General features: G+C 54.4%; 8 protein-coding genes across 9 annotated transcripts; 4 read left to right on the top strand and 4 right to left on the bottom strand.

The window, feature by feature from the left end:
• Window positions 1–1,427: 1,427 nt before the first annotated feature.
• ABB37_00332 (putative mitochondrial hypothetical protein) lies at window positions 1,428–2,701 on the top strand (the record flags this gene model as incomplete). Its single annotated transcript, XM_015796495.1, has 1 exon — window positions 1,428–2,701. Exon 1 carries the CDS (start codon window positions 1,610–1,612, stop codon window positions 2,699–2,701), a length of 1,092 nt encoding a protein of 363 aa, XP_015664503.1. The 5' UTR covers window positions 1,428–1,609.
• Window positions 2,702–3,260: 559 nt separating this feature from the next.
• On the top strand, window positions 3,261–4,963 carry ABB37_00331 (Transferase family protein; the record flags this gene model as incomplete). The annotated part of the gene is made up of 1 exon (XM_015796494.1): window positions 3,261–4,963. Exon 1 carries the CDS (start codon window positions 3,320–3,322, stop codon window positions 4,961–4,963), a length of 1,644 nt encoding a protein of 547 aa, XP_015664502.1. The 5' UTR covers window positions 3,261–3,319.
• Window positions 4,964–5,495: 532 nt separating this feature from the next.
• Window positions 5,496–6,684, top strand: ABB37_00330 (arginase; the record flags this gene model as incomplete). The annotated part of the gene is made up of 1 exon (XM_015796493.1): window positions 5,496–6,684. Exon 1 carries the CDS (start codon window positions 5,695–5,697, stop codon window positions 6,682–6,684), a length of 990 nt encoding a protein of 329 aa, XP_015664501.1. The 5' UTR covers window positions 5,496–5,694.
• A 2,368-nt stretch (window positions 6,685–9,052) lies between these two features.
• On the top strand, window positions 9,053–10,131 carry ABB37_00329 (hypothetical protein; the record flags this gene model as incomplete). Its single annotated transcript, XM_015796492.1, has 1 exon — window positions 9,053–10,131. The coding sequence occupies exon 1, from the start codon at window positions 9,277–9,279 to the stop codon at window positions 10,129–10,131; it is 855 nt and encodes a 284-aa protein (XP_015664500.1). The 5' UTR covers window positions 9,053–9,276.
• Window positions 10,132–11,381: 1,250 nt separating this feature from the next.
• On the bottom strand, window positions 11,382–13,775 carry ABB37_00328 (putative choline/ethanolamine kinase; the record flags this gene model as incomplete). The annotated part of the gene is made up of 1 exon (XM_015796491.1): window positions 11,382–13,775. Exon 1 carries the CDS (start codon window positions 13,392–13,394, stop codon window positions 11,382–11,384), a length of 2,013 nt encoding a protein of 670 aa, XP_015664499.1. The 5' UTR covers window positions 13,395–13,775.
• A 1,485-nt stretch (window positions 13,776–15,260) lies between these two features.
• ABB37_00327 (putative mitochondrial hypothetical protein) lies at window positions 15,261–16,353 on the bottom strand (the record flags this gene model as incomplete). 2 transcript variants are annotated; one of them, XM_015796489.1, is made up of 1 exon in its annotated part: window positions 15,261–16,353. In XM_015796489.1, the coding sequence occupies exon 1, from the start codon at window positions 16,227–16,229 to the stop codon at window positions 15,261–15,263; it is 969 nt and encodes a 322-aa protein (XP_015664497.1). In that variant the 5' UTR covers window positions 16,230–16,353. The 2 variants fall into 2 exon arrangements, with proteins under 2 accessions (XP_015664497.1, XP_015664498.1); XM_015796490.1 differs by having other exon boundaries at window positions 15,261–16,328.
• A 319-nt stretch (window positions 16,354–16,672) lies between these two features.
• On the bottom strand, window positions 16,673–17,743 carry ABB37_00326 (hypothetical protein; the record flags this gene model as incomplete). Its single annotated transcript, XM_015796488.1, has 1 exon — window positions 16,673–17,743. One exon carries the CDS (start codon window positions 17,741–17,743, stop codon window positions 16,673–16,675), a length of 1,071 nt encoding a protein of 356 aa, XP_015664496.1.
• A 603-nt stretch (window positions 17,744–18,346) lies between these two features.
• ABB37_00325 (hypothetical protein) lies at window positions 18,347–18,829 on the bottom strand (the record flags this gene model as incomplete). The annotated part of the gene is made up of 1 exon (XM_015796487.1): window positions 18,347–18,829. The coding sequence occupies one exon, from the start codon at window positions 18,827–18,829 to the stop codon at window positions 18,347–18,349; it is 483 nt and encodes a 160-aa protein (XP_015664495.1).
• Window positions 18,830–19,100: the final 271 nt, after the last annotated feature.

The raw sequence follows: 19,100 nt of genomic DNA, 5'->3' as shown, positions 1-19,100 counted from the left end.
GGAGGGAAAAAAACGTAAAAGAAAACAGCGGGAGTTTTTTTATTGTTCGAACGATGCAGGAAACGACAAGGTGAACGAGTGCGGTGGTGGCGGTTGGAAGAGGTAGAAAAGGGCCGAAGGCGACGAACCGACAGTTCGTTGGAAACGAAGGGTCCATAAGAGGGTATACCAACGAAATGGAGCGGCGTCCGCAACGACTGTGGCTTTATGGAGAGTCGTAAGGTCGTAGCGACGTGGACCGGAGTCAGCTGTGCTGCCTTTCTCGTCGATGTCGCGATGTAAACTTCATCTTCGCCGAGGTCTTCCTCCAGTGTCGGTGTCTCCTCCCTCCTCCTTTCCGTTTTCATTTTCTTGGTGCTGTTGCTCTTGACACATTTGGCTAAGCCTTTTCGAGATCGCAAGCAAAGCACACGTTTCCACCGCGTTGGCGTCTTCTTTCTTGGCACGCAAACCGTGTGTGCTGCCTATCCTCGTTCTCTCGAACTGTTCCCACCTCCCTTCGCCTATTAAACTGGTTTTCTTCTTCTTACTGTTATTATCCCCCTTGTTCTTTTTCGCCCCCTTTTCAAGAGAAGCCCCCACCACCATCGCTTGATCGGGCCAGCGATGATGTGATCAGTTTCCCGCTTCCTCAACGTTGATGATCGGACCCCCCCCCCCTCCCCAAGTGTGTGTTTGTATTATTATTTCCTTAACATACACCGCATCTGTCTTTTTCGTTGGCATTTCCTCCTTGAACGCTGCACCTCCGTCGCCCGATCATTTTTTTCGTTTGTTCATTTCCCTCGTTGAAGACTCGCAGCGGGCGTGTGTGTCTTCTTTACCCATCTCCTCTCTCTCTCTCTCTCTTAGTTTACGTAGCTTTAGCTTTAGTTTTTTTTTCATTTCTTTTGACCTTAGAGTCTTCTCTGACTCACAGCACTGCCTAATTCTATTTTCCTGTTATATATATATATATATGAGAAAAGGTCCGCCTTTTTGTCTCAAGCTAAACGAAACATACGAGCTTTTACGATTCGAACGAAAAAGCCATCACCGGCGAAGATCGCAATGAGAAGGGACATGCGCACACCCGCGCGTTTCTCGTTTGCGACGAATGCATACAGTGTTGCTGACCTGTTTTTTTTTTGTTTCTGTGGTCTTTTGGTGGTATTATCCGTGCTGCGCGTATTGGCGTGCTGTGATGCGAAGAGAAGATAAAAGGGATCTTGAGGGTTGCGACTACCGTGAAGCGGGTAAGGTCTCCAGCGGTAGTTAACAGCCGAAGTCAAATAGAAACTTCCAAAGAAGGACATTAATTCACAACCTCTCCTCTCCGTTTTCTTGATTTATCTTATCTTATCTTTTTTCTCCCTCTCCACTTTGGATAACCGGCCGCTGACAATTGTGCGTCTGTCTCTCTCTTTCTCTATCATTGTATTGCGTCAGGATTTGAAACAAGTACACCAACCAGTAGACTGCATGTGTAACTCACACTTCGTCAACAATAGTCACTGTTGTTGCTGTTGGTGGTTTGAGTGTTTTTTCCTTTCTCACGTAGCGCTACACATCTCTTTTATTTTCCCACCGTTTGCGACGCCTCAACTTTCTGCGCCTCAGAGGAACCACGATGCCCTGCACACTCAATCGCGTGCAAGGCGGCCGCGCGCTCCTTCTGCTCATCGCCCTTCTCCTCCTCTGCATCGGTTGCTGCCTCGCCTCTTCACGCCAACCGCACGCCGACGACGACGCAGGCGCCACCCACCCCTTCTGTAAGGCGGAGTTCGCCAGCAGCTACTTCGCCTCCATCGCCACGACGATGCCCATGGCGGATAACTCGCCTGTGGCCCAAACCGGCCACCTCTACGTCGATCAGGCCGCCGGCGCCGTGCGCATCGACCAGTTTTTTCGCAATCACCGCACGACGTTCTTGCTGGACAACCAACGACTGCGTGGGTTTTTATTTTTTGGCGAGCGTGACTTTCAGCGAACGGCGACCACGCCAGTGGACGATGCAAGCCGTGCAGACGACGGAGACGAGGGGGACGAGGTGCGACACCACTGTCACGTGTTTTATTTACCGAGCAGGGTCGCACCGTTCTGTGTACCGCAGAGCTACACCGTGGACTCGCGCCCGTCGTTGGTGCGTGGGGTGGCCGCCTCGCGCTTTACGGGCATGGAGGGCTACCCCGACTTGCCGCTGGTGGAGCAGAGCCTGTACGTGATCAACAGTTCCGCTTCGATTAATCCCGATGCGGATGTTTGCGACGCACCCCCGCCCGTGTCGTTTATTCCGTGGCGGTTGGAGTGCCGGGCGCGGCCGGATCTCGAGCCGCACAAGATCGCCGGGGCGCCGTACACCGCCCCCAACTGGCGCCTCTTCGGGCACCCCATGTTCGACGAGCTCGTCCTCTCCGCTGCGCAGGAAACGCAGCTGCAGTTTTGGCAGCCCACCGTTGATCTTCTGACGATGGACTTCTACGACTACTACCCGACGGAGCACGAGGCGGACACGTTTGCGGTGCCTCCACAGTGCACAGCGGTGCTTCGTCACGACACGGCGAGTGGTGACGACACGACTGGCCGGCGTGCGCACGACGCCGCACCGCAGCTGCAGCTCGCCACTCTGCAGCGCTTCCTGCTACAGTGGAATTTGTTGCGTAACGTGTCTGTCGCAAGTATATCAGGGGAGGGAAGTGCGCGCACAACGCTTGCGCACTAATATGCTTTAGCGTAGGGCGTCAATGCTGTGCATTTTGTACTGTTTTTTTTTTCTCCACTACTGTTTTATTCAATTTATTATTCAGGGTGTGGCGCGTTATGTAGTTTTATCTTCTTCTCTCTGGTTTATTCACCTAGCTGTTTGTCAGGTGACTGCTTTCTCTATAGAGGGAAAACAAAAATCCCCTGTTAATCTCGCGTCAATATTTCGAGCCCGTTTCTGTCTGCAGCCGAAGCGGCATCTCGTCATGGATGGAGAAACTGCTTCGCAGTGGGGAGAAAAGGTTGTCGAACACGCAGCTCTGTTGGCTGCCTTTTTTGTTTTCTTCTGCCAGTCAGCCGCAGACACCCGTGGATAGGAAGCGGCTTGAACCTTTGACCTCTCCTCTCTCCCAAGGGTCCAAGGCGAAGGTGTTAAGCATCGATCTTCGCTGTTTGTGCTCAAATCCATGTTTTGTGGCCCGCAACACATTTTTTTTTTCTCTCTCTCTCTTCCTCTCCCTCTCCTTCTCCTCTTGACTCACCACCACGCGTTTTTCTTTTCACGCGTCCCTTTACAAGTGTGGGAATGTAGTACAACTTTCGACTGTACACTCCTACCTTTATTGCCACCGAAGCAATGCAGCGCTTCGCCACATCTGCAAAAGATGCCGTCACAGCCGACTGCGTGCATGTGCAGCACACCGTTGCGGTTCACTGTGCGTGCAAGGATAAGAGCTTCCCCACAGAGCCGCTTCCCCTTGGTCCAATTGAAGATCTCATTGCCCCGATGATTCCCATCGCCGTATCCTTTGTGTACCGCTATTCTGGTCCGATGGAGGTGTCCTCCGCTTTCGTTTCGGCCGATCTTGTGCGGCAAGCGATGGCTCATGTGTTGAGCTTTTATCCTCCCCTCTCCGGACGACTGGTCCTGCTACCCAACGGCGATCGAAAGGTTGACAGGTTGGACAGTGGCGCGCTGTTCGTAGAAGCGACATGCACTGCGTCCCTGCGCGAGTTACACGAAGCCCGCGCCGGTGGCAGTGAAAAGGCAGATGCGCGTTTTCGCGATGTTCTCTCGATGTTCGACTTACCAGCCGGGTCGAACGCACTCTTCGCCTCCTTCAGCCCAGCAATCCATCACGTTGTGCAAGACCCTCTCTTCACCCTTCAGCACACCCGCTTCGCGTGCGGCAGCGTGGCACTGGGTGTGCGCATCTCCCACGCGCTAACCGACGCGCAGGGGTTTTTCCAAGTGATGCAGCATCTCATGGAGCTGTATGACCAGCTGCAGCGCGGGGAAGCAAGACTCACACTGCGGAGGCCACCGCGGTGGCGCTCGTATAAGTCAACCTTTCGAGCCGAGGCAACACCGGCAGAGGTGGCAGAAGCGCTCGCGTACGTTCCGGCTGCGTTGTACGTTGAGGAACCGCCTGTGAAAGGCACAACAACGGCGGCGGCGGTGGCGGCATCGCCTGCTCTCCCTCTCCCTCTCCCTTCTCCGCCTGAGGTTGTAGGGCGGGAGCTCTACTTCTCTACTGACGAGCTGGAGGAGTTGAAGCGCCGCGCCACGCCGTCATCGAATAGGAATGGATGGGTATCCACTTTTGAAGCGCTCAGCGCCTTTTTGTGGCAATGTGTGTACAGAGCCCGTTGCGCGGTGTGTGCGTGTGACAGTCGCATGGCACACGACACGTCCACGTGGCCAGTGACCGACTATCTCACGTCCATTAACCTACGCGATCGCTTTTTGGATCCCTCGACAGGGGAGGCAGCGGACTACTTCCCCGTTGGCTGCTTCGCTCCTGTTACGAAGGTACGCCCCAAGGTGTTGCGTGACGGTCCACTACACGAGCTCGCGGCTGCGGTGCACGCGATGTTGCGCTCTCCGGAGTTGTCTCCAAACGAGGTGCAGCGCACGGTCCGTTGGATCGCCGCGCAGCCGGATCGCTCGCGCATTCGCAACCGCTTCGCCGCGGGCGGCTTCATGCTCAGTGCGTGGAATAAGTTCGACATCTACGGCTCTACCGCGTGTGCCGGGACACAGCCTGTTTTGGTCAGCACGCCTTTTACGTGCATCTCGCTCCTTGACGTGCTTGGATACATCCTTCCACGTCCGCCCTCCTTTGCTGACCCCGCTATTTCTCCAGCTGCCACGGATGACGGTGACAGTGGAAAGCTTCGTTCGACTGCAAGCGATGGTGTGGTGATCTACCTGGCCGTGGATGCGTCTCTGTGGGAAGCGTTGAGCTCTCGAGAATTACTCGGGAGTCACCTGCATTAGCTTTCCGTAGCCGCACAGCTGACACGTAAAATTGACTTCTGTTGTTGTCGTTGTTTGGGTGCGGTGTACGCTAACTGTGCCGTGCAACCGCTTTTCTCTCTTCCCCTTTTCGGCCAGCCAGCGTATGACCCGTTGTGTCCGACACACACGGCGGATCGAACTGCTTCCGGACCACGTTTTTTTTCTTTCTTTCTCCACGGGTCTTTGCCTCACAACATTCGCGTTCCTGTCTTTCTGCATCGTTGCCGCTTCTCTTGCGTTGTCGCGACGAATAACGATGCAACATCCTCCTCCCCCTCCTCCTTTTTTCTTGTTTGCGAACGAAGAAATGGCCACCAAGGGTATTTAGATGCCCATTCACGTATCTGTCAATCGATGCGGCGCGGCTGCTCCTCCAATCACGCTCACGTCCTTCACTTTTCGCTTTTCCCTCTTCTCTCACCTACACCTCTCGCCTCTCTCGTTTAACGCCTCTTCGTTTCTTATATTCCTGCACACACAACTGTGCTTCTTCCGCTGCGCACTCACTGCAGTTTCCTTTCTCTCCGCTTCTCCACGTTGTTTCTTTCGCCAGCTCTTTCTCGAGGACTACGGTGTTTTTGCCTTCCTGTTTTTTTCCCCCAGCTAACCGAGAAGTCTCTCACACGTATACTTCGTCATCTTCCTCTATTTGTATATCATTTAGTTACGCCGTCACCCCTACAGACACACGCGCCTCCTCTGCGCAAAAGATGTCCTCCTACCTGCAGACGTACAAGTACTACAAGGAGAAGAAGATGGGCATCATCCTCGCCCCCTTCTCCGGTGGCCAGCCCAAGAGCGGGGTGGAGCTTGGCCCGGACTATCTGGTAAAGCACGGCATCCAAGCGGACATGGAGAAGCTTGGCTGGAAGACGACCATCGAGCAGCCGCTGGACGGCAAGGCGGTCGAGGCACGCAAGGGACGCGAGAAGGACGACAACGTGGGCCACATCCAGCGTCCGCGCCTGACCGGCGAGTGCACACAGAAGGTGTTCGAGTGTGTGCGGAAGGTGGCCGAGCAGGGCCGCTTCCCCCTCACCCTCGGCGGTGACCACTCCATCGCCATCGGCACCGTCGCCGGCGTCCTCACGGCGCACCCGAACGCGGGTCTCATTTGGGTAGACGCGCACGCCGACATCAACACCATGTCCGGCACCCTCTCCGGCAACCTCCACGGCTGCCCCGTGTCGATCCTAATGGGACTCGACCGCGCGAACATCCCGGAGAGCTTTGCGTGGGTGCCACAGGTGCTGAAGCCGCACAAGATAGCCTACATTGGTCTGCGCGAGGTGGACGAGGCGGAGAAGAAGATTCTGCACGACCTCGACATTGCCGCCTTCAGCATGCACCACATCGATCGCTACGGAATGGAGCGAGTCGTGCGCATGGCGATGGACGCCGTCTCGCCCCTCGGGACGGAGCCGGTCATGGTGTCGTATGATGTGGATGCCATCGACCCCCTTTACGTGCCGGCGACGGGCACCCCCGTGCGCGGCGGTCTGTCCTTCCGCGAGGCGCTCTACCTGTGCGAGCGCGTCGCCGACAGCGGTCGCCTCGTGGCCCTTGATGTGGTGGAGTGCAACCCGCTGCTGGCCACGACAGATGCGCACATGAACGACACAATCTCTGCGGGCTGCGCCGTGGCACGCTGCATGATGGGGGAAACCTTGCTCTACCCCGCCAAGAGCTCGCGGCTGTGACCACGCTTCTTCTTTTCCGTTACACATCCTCCCCTTTTGTGGGAGTTGGTGTTTTGTTTGTTTCCTCTCCCCTCCCCCCTTCCATTCGGAGTACATAGATTGTTCCATCGCAGCCCTGAAAAGGCAGCGGAAGCCGAAAGAACAGAGAGGGAAAGAAAAAATCTTTGCCCATTTTTTATTTTGGCGAAGTGCGCGTGCAGCTACTCTTATTTGCTTCGCTGATACTCTTTTCGCTTAGCGTAGGTGCAGCATGTCTGTCATTTCTTTTTTTTTCCTTCTGTTGTTGCTCCCCTTATTGATCTATTTCCATTCCCCGCCACGCCGCTGTGTGATTGACGCCGTCTCCTTGGTTTCAAGGAGTGTGTGACGTGCTTACCCGACGTCCCTACGTGTGTGTGTGTGTGTGTGTGTGCGAGAAGAAAAGAATCTTTTCTTTCTTTTTTACTTTTTTTCCTCTCCCCCTATCTGTGGGTTTGTGTTGTGCGTGCGGCTTCGTGCTGGTTTCCAAACTTCAAGGAAATGGCTAGAGCAAGGCGGCAGCGAAGATGTTTTCGCCCGACACATCTTAGCAAAAGAGCACTAAAATCTCTTTTCCGTCTTGGCTGCGCGCCTTCTCTGCCGGCCCGCACAAATGAACAATCCATCAGTGAAGGAGAAGAAGCAGCATCGACAACAACACAGGGAAAAGGAAAGGAAGGAGGGCTCTGTGTTTGTGCTCGGCCTTGTAAACGTACAGACGTGTGTGCAGATCACGCTCTGCAAGCTCATCAAGATGCTCGCGGCTCCTTTTTTTTTTTTCATTTTACTTGCTTCTTTTTTTCTCGTGCCGCTGTTCTGTGCTCATTACACCTCTCTCTCTCCGTCTCTTTTCATTCCCGATCCTTGTGTGCTGCGGTCCCATGATCGATGAATGAGCCAACCACAGTCGATGGCACAAGTCAGCGCTGAGCACCCCTTTCCTGTCTTCGTCGTGTTCATCATGTCCTTTTTATTGTTATCAGTATTATTGTTCTTTCTCACCACGAAGTCGTTCACTGTCGTCGCGACGGCCTTCCGACTACAACCCAGCTGTTGCGGATGTACGGAAACGGCGAAAAGCAGTGTCCTGACTTTGGCACGCCCTCCTCTTTTTCCCCTGTTTTTCTTTCTTTTGCCATTGTAATAATTTCCCCGCTCCTCGCCTACTTTTAAAAAGGGCAGTCAGCGATGAAAGCGAACTCTTTTTCTTTGTGTGTGTGTGTGTTCTGACTCTCTCTATATATATCTGTATTAAAACTAAGAGACGTTGTTTTGTCACATGTCTTAGTCTCAAGGGGAGACGCGTTTACGCACATTTTTTTTTTTAAACGGAGAAAACCAAACCGTTGCCTGATCTATCAATGCGAGTGTGTCCATCTGATTTTTTTTTTTTCTCCGCTCCGTTTGCGATACGTTGTACATTTTTTGTGTGTGACTTTGTCGTCGACGATAAACGTAAAAGAACTGTTTTCCTGGTATGATTCACCACCACCACCCCTTCGTTCCACAGCAAGCGAGCCCACGGCGGCATTTCCCTTGATTCCACTGTGTGTTGAACACGCTTTTTTTTGGCTTGAAAAGCCGGTCTTCTTCTCCTGCTCCTCCCTTTCTCCGTCCGATCGTGTTTCCCGTTCGTTGTTGCGTGTTGAGGTGTGTCATGAAAAGGATGTTCTTGTAGCACAACGACGAGCGAGGGCTGCTTTGGAAAGCAGAACGAGGAGACATAACAATAGTAATAATAAGGGAGGAAAACAGAAACACGTTGTTACGCGGTAAGACAAGGGAAACAGGCTTCAAAACAACGGCAATAATAAGGGGAAAAAAAAAGAAACGCCGTCTTTTTGTTTTGTCGCTAGAGTGCTTCGCCGTGGGCAATGAATCACGTCATTTTATTCGGTGCAGAAAAAACGCAGCCGTTATTATTATTATTACTCTCTTTTCATGTAATATATATATATATATATATATATATATATATATATATATATACACCCCGTTGTTGTTTTTTGCACTTGCGCGCTACATTATACGTAAAGGAAACATATGAACTTTTCGTGCATGCGTGTGTGTGTGTAGAGGCATGACGAAGAACACAATGAGCTTGCGGGGCCCTGCACCAAAAGTGGTAGCGAGAGCGGGGAGGGAAATCCACGTCTACTGCTATTGCTCTTTCGAAAGAAACAGCACGAAACAAAACAGATATCGATGAGCGTTGGATCGATCAGCGCATACAGCAAGCGCCGCTGAACCCGTACCGGCTGCTTTATTCTCTATTAAGTTTCACTCGCATATGTTTTTCCCTTTTTTCCTCCTGTTTCTTGATGCTCACCTCATCCTTCGCCCAATTACAGAAACGATTCGATCCTCCTTTGCTCATAAAGCGCACCGTTTGGCACTGATCGAAAGCGACACATCATTATAAAACGGCGGTACATACCCTCCAAAAGCATCCACGGAGATCGGTACCTCAGGACTACAATTTTTTTTCTAGTACTTACCCACCCTTTTCCAACCCGTGAGGAAGCAGAGCTGCTGCACACTCAAGCATCGATCACCTTCGCAAACGGCAGCAACATGTCCAACACAAGCAACTCCAGTCGCCAACCGGTTGACTATTCCAATGCGCAGATTGAGTACGGGGCAGCGGTCAGCAATGTGAGCAGCGTCGCCAAAGGTGAGGAAGACCAGGCGCAGCAACTGCCTACCACGGCCGTCGCTGCCCACGACAGCGACAATCAGCGCAGACTGGCAAAGCTGTGGAAGCGCCGCGAGCAGTATCGAGTTGCGTCCTTGGTGCTGGTGGTCGTTGCCTTGGTCACTGCGCTCGCCTCCATCGCGATCGTAGTCGTGGTTTTCAACGACTGCAATCACTTTCATTACCCCGGATCGGACAGCCAGGCGTTGTACGTGCTGGTTTCGTTTCTCCTCTACATCGTCGTTTTGGTTGAGAGTGTCTTGAGCGTCATTGCTACGATTGTGCTTCTCGTTTGCCTCTGCCGACGTCCCGAGAGCGTTCTGCTGCGTGCGCCTTTCGACCACGGCAAGTTTGTGTGCCTGTGCATCTTTCTCGTTTTGTGGCTGCTCTTCGCGGGTTACTCGTTTGCGGTGCCCATCATCCTGGAGGCGCTGGAGCAGTACCCGAAGGAGCCGGTGGCGCTGTGCGTTGTGCCTGGCGTCCGTGTCGTTGCGCTTCTGGCTCTGGTGTGCGTCGTGGGCGCCAACCGGACGTTACGCCGATGCGTGTGTCCGCTGCTGAGGTGTGCACTTGTACGTCCATGTAATGAGTGTTTGATGGCTGCTTTTTCTGTTTTTACTCGCTTCGTGACTGCACCTGACCATCTGACACCTTTCTACCTTTGCAGTGATAACAAGCGGTGGAAAGAGGCTGTGCGGCAGAGCACTTTGTACTGCTGTTTCTTGGCGCTCTGACAGGTCAGATGCAGATTTGCATACCTTTCTCTTCGTTTTGAACTTCCCCGCGTGTGTTTCTCTTTGCTGTTCTTTTGTTTATTTATTTATTCAGGCTTTGGCTTTCGTAACTTCCTTTTGTCCCCCTTCTCCTTTTCCACTGCGCGTGTATTTCTTTCTTTTTATTCTCTGGCTTTCGTTTCCTCCTTCCCTTCCCTTTGCTGTTCTCTCGTAGCGTTGCTGTTCGAAGTGCACGGCGATTTTCAAACATGAAAGGGAAACAGGTCTTTTTTTTCTCTTGCACAGCTCGCTCGGAGTTCTGATGAGTTCCACTTTCTTTCTTGTTTCCTGGTACACTTGAAGGTTTCTTCAAAGAAGCGCGCACCTAATTCGTGTCATTAAGAAAAACAACAGAAAGCAAATTTTGTGCGACATTCCGTCAGCGGCTACATGTGCATTCGCTTCTTCCGTCGAAGGCACCGCAGCGGGGGAGCCATCTGCTGTGGATTGGCTCTCTTCGCAGAGATCTTAGCAATGGCCGTTGTTTTTTGCGAGCGCTTGGGTGGTTTCCTTCCCCGCGCGCCCGGCATGTTCTGCGGCATTCCCTGCCTCTTCCCCGCCTCCTCCCTGGCCAGCGCGCGCTTCGCGGCGGTGTTTTTTCTGGCGCCTGGCCCCTCCCGTGGCGCCGAGGGGGGCCGGGCGGCGCGCCAGAGAAGCCCCCGCGGCCGCAACCCCAAGCAAAACGAAAGAGAAAAGGAAAGCGCAAAGACGGAAGTGGAGAAAGCAAAGCCAACATACCCAACTCACACGCGCCACGCGCGACTTACCATATGCGTATCGCAATGCGCCGAACGCGGGCAGCCACTGAAGAAGAAAAACGCTTCCTTATCCCGCGCCCGCTTTCACCTGGAGCAGCACCGTTGTGCGTTCTGTGTATTTTCTTTTTCCCCTCCTTTCCGTTAGTTAATCGAAGCATAAAGACAAAGCTACATTAATTCTCGTGTGAAAAAAACAACAACGTTTTCGTCGCCTTCCCTCCTGCGCAACAAGCTTTATACGTAGTGGAATAATAAAAAGAGGAGCAGCAATCAAGGCACAGGTTTTACGAAGCGAAAAGCGGCAAAAAAAAGGAGAACGAATAAAAGAAAGAGAAAAAAGAAAGCAAGAAACTGTCATCCGCTAAGCGCACGCAATGGATAAAGCGACGATCGTGCACGTCTCCCTTCAGTGGCAGGGACGTAGTGAAGCACAGCAGCAAAAAACGAAACACCCTAAATCATCTGCTTCTCGCGCATCCACTGCTTCAGCGCGAGATATTCCTGCAGGCGGCAGTTGCCGTAGTAGATGTAATCCAAGCCGCTGCTGCCTTTAGCGAACAAGTCATCGTCGCTCGCGTTGTTGGTGCACTCGTCCGGGTTCGCGCACATGACGAAGGACCACAAGGACCAGTTCAGGTGCGAGCACAACATGCCAAGGAAGACCTCGGTCAGCTGCTCGAGCGTGACGGGCGCGGCGGATCTGTTCGCCGCCGTTGGGGCAGCTCCGGCGTTGAAGTACGTCTGCAGTGCTTGGAGGCAAATGTGGCCCAGGTGCGGCCGCGCGTCCGCGGCATCTTCCCTCACCCCTGGCGCGCCGCTGCTCTGCCGCCAGGTGTGGTAGATCAGCTCCTGCGCGCGGGGGTACGTCATCGGCAGGCCCTTCCATTTCTCCTCGTACTCCTTGGGAGGAAAGACGTAGAGGTATTTGATGAAGCCCGGCTCGCCCTCGCCGGTGCCGCGGGAGTAGTCGTAGTCCAGCTCGCAAATCGTGTTGCCCAGGTCGAAGCAGCGGTAGTTCACGTCCGAGTACTCAAAGTCGATGAAGATGATGCCCTTCATGTCCACCAGGTTTCGGTGGTGGCCCCGCTTCGTCAAGAACTTGCGGCTGAAGGCGGTGGACTTGTCAGACGTGACCGACGTCACCTCATCGTCCTCGTCGTCGGCCGTCAGCACCTTAGCGGGGCTGCGCAGCGGCGCGGGCACCTTGCGCCACGCCAGCAAAATGTTGCCGGGGTTCAAGTCGTTGTGCGAGAACACGAGCGGCACGGCGCGCTTGCGCAGCAGCTCGCGCAGCAGCATTACCTCCGCACTGATAAACGACACGAAGGAGGCGCGGTAGCTCTCCTTGATCAGGTTGTTCGTGAGGCGGAGAAAACGCATGCACGTGCGCTCGAAGGACGACGGGCACAGGTCCTCCATCAGCTTGTTGCTGGTGTCATCGGTGTAGTAGCTGCTGGTCCTCTTCGCCAGCACCACCTTCTTCAGGGACTCCGCGAACACCTCGCAGTACTCCTCGGGGGTCCCGTAATGGGGCTCCTCGGCGCCCAGGTGCAACACGCTGCGGATCTTCGCGTTGTTCACGTTCTCGGGCAGGAACGCCGCGTAGGGGAGGCGGTGCATCTCGTGCACCAGACTCCACACCTCCGACAGCAAGGTCGGACTGCTGAGCAGCATGTCGGTCGAGCAGGTCGCGACGTCGTCCATGAACTCCTCCACGCGGCCCCACTTGAAGGAGTGCAGCACCGCCGGGCTGAGCTTTGCCTCGCTCATCTCCTTCATGGCCATCACATCGCGGACGCGGTCGATCGCCTCGCTGTCGCCGCTGCCGTATACACGCAGCAAAATGGTCTTGTCAGGGAAGTCGGGGTGCGCGAGACGGTACACGTGGTTGCTGTTGCCGCCCGACAGCTTCTCCACGTCCATCTCCCCCAGCAGCAGCAGCGACGCCTCCTTCGCGCTGGTGGCGACGTTCATGCTGAGCGGACGCTCCGCCGCAGCGCCACCGTCGAACGGCGCCGGCGTTGCCGCCCGTCCGGCAAAGAAGGCCTGGGGATCAAAGAGGTGCAGGAGGGGCATCCAGTCGCCCACGTGCGACATGTTCTTCTCGTGCTTCGCATCGACTGCCACCGGTTTGTGGCGCTGCTGCCGCGACCCTTGCGTCTTCTGCAGGGCCTTCTTGTGCAACGAGCGGCACAGCCGGTAAATGAGGTCACGCGTCTCGGCACTCTCCATCTTTTCGCGAAAGTCGGACGCCACGTCGTTGGTGCTGTTGTGGGCGGACAGCGAGAAGTCGGATTCGAACGAGTCGTCCGACGCCACCGAGGCGGGTGAGCTTTGCGTCGCTTCGTTTTTGACGGAGCGGACGTACTCGTAGAGCGCCGACCGCGGTGTCTCGTGCGTGGAAAGTGTGATGATCTGCCGCACATCCATGCTGCGGTACATCTTCTCCGCGTCAATTTGATTCATTTTCTCTTGCTATTCTTTTTGTGGTTGTGTGTGGGTGAGAAAAACAGAAAACGAAGTGCAGAGGTGGAGGTTTAACGAGCGAATAGAATAATACCAGAGAAAGAGAAAAAAAAAAGGGTGAGTGGAACCGACGAATTGTCCTCTTAAAGTCAACAACGCTAGCGGGGTTGGAGGAGGAGGGGGAGATCGGTGGAGCGTACTACTTTTAGATAACTGTATTGAAGAGGAGACAACAACAGTAAACACACAAAAGGGAAGTTGGCGAATCAGAGAAGAAGACAGAAAGGGGCTAAGATGAGGTACAACGCTGTAGAAAAAAGCAAAAAAGGTACTAATACGCCGATAACGTTCAAGATTTGTGGAGCTAAATGTAACAACCCTGCGCCAAGAGAAGGTGACCATGAAAAGAAAACGAAGAAGAGGGGGGGGAGGGGTGAAAGGAAGAGGAGTCCATCGTTTATATATATATATATATATATATATATATATGTATATGTATATTTAAACACAAGAACATGTGATCGAAAGAGACCGCACAGCCCAGTAAGTCCCTTCTCTGCCAAATAGTTCAAGTGCGCTCACGCCAACCTGTGATACAACTGCACAAGACATCAAGAGCAGACGTGAGGAAGCGTCTTTTTCTTTGGTACCACAAAGTAAAACAAATCAAACCTAATGCAGTCAATATCTGTGTTCCAATAATTCTGCTGATATATATGCTTTACTTTCCTCGCTGATTCGTAGTTTTTCCGATCCGCGTTCAAGAAAAAAACAGTAAATGAAGCAACGGAGAAACAGCAAAAAAAGTTTTCTGTGAGGTCAAGTGCTACACTCAGTAAACGGCTCCGACAAGATAAGGAGTAACAAAAACCGGTGTGGAAACCTAAGCATCCGGTACATCTTCGAACAGGAGGAAACGTCTTCCTGCGGCGTACAACACAAGCTACAGTACCAACACAAAAGTGAAGAAAAACAACGAACCGTATTTGTAGCTGTCGGTGTGTTGCGCGTGTAAACAAAAAGAGAGAGTTATTTGTGCGTCAGAATGGTAGCTCATCCATTTCTTTTTAATCGGTGTAGAGCACCGCGAGTAGTTCCTCCGTTGTATCCGTTTTTATTTTTTCCTGACGCCGGAGACGGATCTCAATTAAAAGATATATATATATATAAGGAGAAACCTGCTCACGGTGCGCATAGAAATGCGGGGTAGGGGAAAGAAGCTTACCGCGCGCACATTCGTGTGCGTGTAACGCGCGGTTGCACTCCTGGTCCCCTTCTTTACCGCCACTTTATGTACCACGGAGCTTTAATAAAAGTAGAATAAAGAACGAAGAATGTACGCTAGCTGAGAAGAAAACGAAGTAGAGGAAAAAAGAGAAGTAAAGAAGAAGAAAGTGCGGGGCGGCTCCCCAGCGAAACATCCGCATGTGTTGTCCAAATATTGAAATTAAAAAAAAAGGAAGCACCTTGAAAGTGCAGATCAACGAAAACAAAGGTGGAAAAGGGGGGCAAATAATAAGGGTGCGGAAGCCAAAACGTCCGCGTTACAAACAGCCAGAACCAAAAAGATGAAAATGAAGAACGGAACGAGGCGTACTCGCAGCATTATTTCGACGCGGCAAAGCTCTTGTTTTCTTCCCTGTTGGTAGTCCAGCCCCAACCAGCAAGTGGCACCAAGACCAAGAGAAGAAAAAAGACTTAAAAGCAAAGAAAGCGTCATGTGGGAAGGCAATCCGCCTCGCACATCATTAGTAGAAAAAAAGCCTCAGCCTCTCACAGTTTTCCCTTTTCAATATGATATTTCCTCTCCGCGCCTATACAGACTCGTTTCCCTTCTCCGGGAGGCACCTTTCTTTCGAGTCTGATCTACAAGGTGTTCGGCTCTGCCTTGTCCAGCAGCGACGAACGCATGTCGCGATTCATAATGCCACCAAAGCCAAAAGCAGGGATAATGCGGCCCATGCGCAACAGCGTGGAGGAAATGTACGTCTTCCGCAGGCTCTCCGTCAAGTCCTTCATGTTAAAGTTGGGGTAGGCCTGACGGTACCGGATGGCCGTGATGTGCAAGAGCGTTGTGACTAACTGCAGGAGGGCCGGTGTGATAATCTGCGCCGTATCGACGCACGAAATCAGCAGTCGCGTCTTACCTTGGTTCTCCGGTAGCACGGCATCCGGCGCCTGCGGGAGGTACCTCTGGTGGTAGGCGTAGCCGGAGATCCACGCCCCGACCATCGGCGCCAGTGTAAAGGCACCGACACAGGTCAGCGTGTCGCGGCCGCAGAACAGTGCACGGGTCAAAAATGGGACCGGCCTCGTGGCGTTGGACAGATCCTTCGCACCCACCGGGGGCAGTGCACGGAGAATCAGGCTATCTTTCCAAATCGAAAACACGGTGTTCGCGACACCGCTGGAGATACCGGCGGCGAGGTTCGCCTCCTTCTCCATCCCGTGCGATTCGAAGTAGCTCTTCGTCAAGTTCGAGCTGATATACGTGAAGGCGTACGTCGTGGCACACGCGCGGTACACCACGCTGCATTTGTTCTCCGCGCACGGCAGGAAGAACTTATGCGGCCGCAGCACCACGGTCTTGGCGCCTTTCCACATCTCCTTTATGCTACTGTCCGTCACACGAGCCACGCGAGCCATAATACTGTAGTCGATGATGGAGATGGGCACGGCGGCGGTCAGTGCGACAGCGACGGAGGTAATGCAGTCCGCAGCGACTGTAGCAGCCGTGAAGTTCTTGACCTTGTGAAGGGGTGTCGTCTGCAGTGCCTTGCGGAGCTCCGCCTCCGTCACCTGGGGTGCATTCGTCGCCAAGGGGGTGTCTAACATTTTCCTTTCTTTCGCTTTGAAGAACGGGTAGGAGTGTATGTATGGGGGGGGGGGGAGTGAATATAGGACGGTGCGTAGGTGTATGTAGTGATGTGCACTGCCTCTCGAACAAAGAACAAAAACTGAGAGAGAAGAACAAAAAAGGAAAGTGAGAAAAAGGAAAAAGGAGAAGCGTGGGATCCGTATTATCGTTTCTCAGCAAAAGGAGTCCCATACATCGTCATCTTTACATGAACCGTCATAGCGTCGTTGTCGCTTCATCTGTCTTTCTCATTTTGTGTCCAAATCCACGTTGTCGCTCGTGTGCTGTCTCCCATGAAGCAAAGAGCGTGGACGGCGTAGCATTTGTGTGTGTGGGTGGGGGGGGGGGCAGAGGTGCGTCAAGGTGCAATCGCCTGCTTGCGAGAACGATGAGAAGGGGGAAAGAGGGCTTCGTGCTATCCTCAAAGAGCCGAAACAGGCGCAGGAGACCGCTGCCCTGCTGCGCCGCTCAAATCCTCCGAGTGGCAATCGGTGGTGGTCGGGGTCGCGGCTCCTGCGCAGTTCAGCGCCGTCGCATCCACATTTGTAAGCGGCGTCGCGGCAGCCGTTGCAGTTGTCGGCTGCCCTCGGTGCGGTGCATCCCATCCGGAGACGGAAGCACTTGGCGCCGCAAGGAGCAACCCCAGCAACTCCGCTTGCCGGGCAACGAGCGCTTTCCCTTCGTAGGACAGCCGATCAAAAATAAGCGCCATCGAAACGGCGCGCCGCGCTGCACTGCCGTAGCGGCGCGACGGCGTTGGCGCGGCCGGCGGGGTGGGTGTGTCGCGTGCGCGGGAGCTCGACCAGCTCCACAAATCACGTCGTGGAGACGACATGGCGGCGAGTGTTGTCGGCCCGGCGCGAGGGGAGGGTGTTTCTGCAGCGCAGATGTTTGCATGCACGTAATTGTGCTGCGAATGGGAGACAGAACGCATTGACGGAAGTGCAGCTGCGCCTGGTGCCGCCGGACTGGTTGCGCGGGACAGCAGCCGCTGCGGTTTTTGTGCGGTGCATCGATACTTCGCCACGGTAGACCTCGTAAAGCAGAAGCGCTGATAGGGAGTGAGAGCTGAGGTAGCAGACAGCGTCGATGTGGAAGTGCAAGCCTGCGCCGCCTTTTTCGGCGGCAGCGGTGACGCTGACAGGTCCGAAGGCGTTTGCGGAACGCAGCTGACCAACGGTGCGTCCTCTTCGCTCACCCGTTCTTCGACCACAGCACACCTCCAGCCCTCCGCAGAGCACGAAATTGCTAGCATCGAAAGTCGCTCCTCGCGTTCCACCCGGAGTCGCTCTCGCTCTTCCGCTTGGAGAAGAAGCGCTGCGAGATCGCGCCAGCCAAACACGCACACATCCATGAGCGCGGGCGAGACGCGGAGGCACTGTTCACCGGTGCGCGGCGGAACAGGAGGAAGAGACGCGTCACCTCTGTTCATTGCGCCGCCTTGTTTGATAACGTGTTCACCGATAACAACGTGGCTGTGAACAACTTTCATGTACTTTTACCGCAAAAATGAAAGAATCATTCTGGACGATTTCAGCTTGAAGAAGGAGGGAAAAAGGGAAAGGGGAGAAGGAAAGAGGTAAAGTGCAATAGGTGGAAGATGACAACCACTTCCATCCGCGTCAAGGTTCAGGCCAGGTGAAGCAGATTATCGAACCCCCAAACACTGGTGAGTACGCGCGAGAGATGATCAGATAGTTTGCTTCATTCGTTGTCAAAGCGCATCGAAAAGTAACAAAGCGGCAGACTTCCTTTCCAATCCGCCGCAAAGAGCGGGGCGGCGCCGGCGCGGGTGGGCGGGACAGGAAAGGAAGAAAGACACGAAAGCGGAAAGCGGTCGGAAAAGACAAAAAAGAAAAGAAAAGAAACACAAGAATTGTTAAACCGGTTCGCCGCAGCCATTCCATCAGCCGGGGCGTTCCTCGCTCCGGCATAACAGCAACAGAGTGCAGACATGTTCACGGAAAAAAGGAGGGAGTGCACGCACCGTCTCAGCCAAGGCACAAGGAGAAACGCCTCCGCCGAGCAAAGCGGCTCCGCTATTCCGCACAGCCAGCCCGAAAAGGAGCGTTTCCTTCCTTTTTCGCTAACAGGACTATCCACGCAGCTTCTTGCGAATCAGCCGGCGCAACTCCTGCACATGGCGCATCATATCCGCCCTCTCCGCGGCGTACGCGTGGAGCTGCGACAGGTGTGCCTCCATCGCCGCCTCCGCCTCTCGCGTCTGCTGCTCCGTCGCCTCATCAGACATCAGCTTGTGGTGCACCATCTCCCGCATGCGTCCAATCCGCAGTTCCACCTCCGCCGCCTCCAGCTCGTGCTGGCCCTCCAACTCACGCAGCTGCTGCTCGGCGGCTGCCAGCTCCCGCCTACCCTCCCGCACCTCCTTCTCCAACCCGGCCGTCTGCCCGTCATGGGCCGCGTGAAGGGCGTTGCTGTACAGCTGCAACAGCGTCGCAGTCGGTGCGGTGTCCAGCGGAGTAGGCGTCGCCCCCGCAGCAGCAGCGGCAGCGCGCACAAAGCGACGCACCGGTGGTCGGCTCATGTGATCGAAGAGGAGGCGGCGTGCGGCAGCCATGTCGTGCAGCTGGGGGGTGAAGTCACGCTTCAAAAGGCGATGAAGCACCTCTGCCTTGTCCGACGGCGTCAGCCACTCCTCCTTCACGTATGCCGGCGTCGCGTCGGTCTGCGCCGCTGCCGCCCACAGCGACTCAAAAGCGGCGAGAGTCTCGGCCACGTTGCCGTCGCTCTGCACTCCGTGCGCACGGCGTTGCCGCTCTGCCGCCAGCCGATCTTGGGCGTGGCGCTGCAGCTCCTCCGCACGCTCAACAAGCTGCTCCGTCGTCGGT

Source organism: Leptomonas pyrrhocoris (genome assembly GCF_001293395.1).
Source record: "Leptomonas pyrrhocoris isolate H10 chromosome Unknown, whole genome shotgun sequence".
Lineage (NCBI taxonomy): Eukaryota > Euglenozoa > Kinetoplastea > Trypanosomatida > Trypanosomatidae > Leptomonas > Leptomonas pyrrhocoris.
The sequence above is the reverse complement of the archived record's forward strand: the minus strand, read 5'-3'. Positions and strand labels throughout refer to the sequence as shown.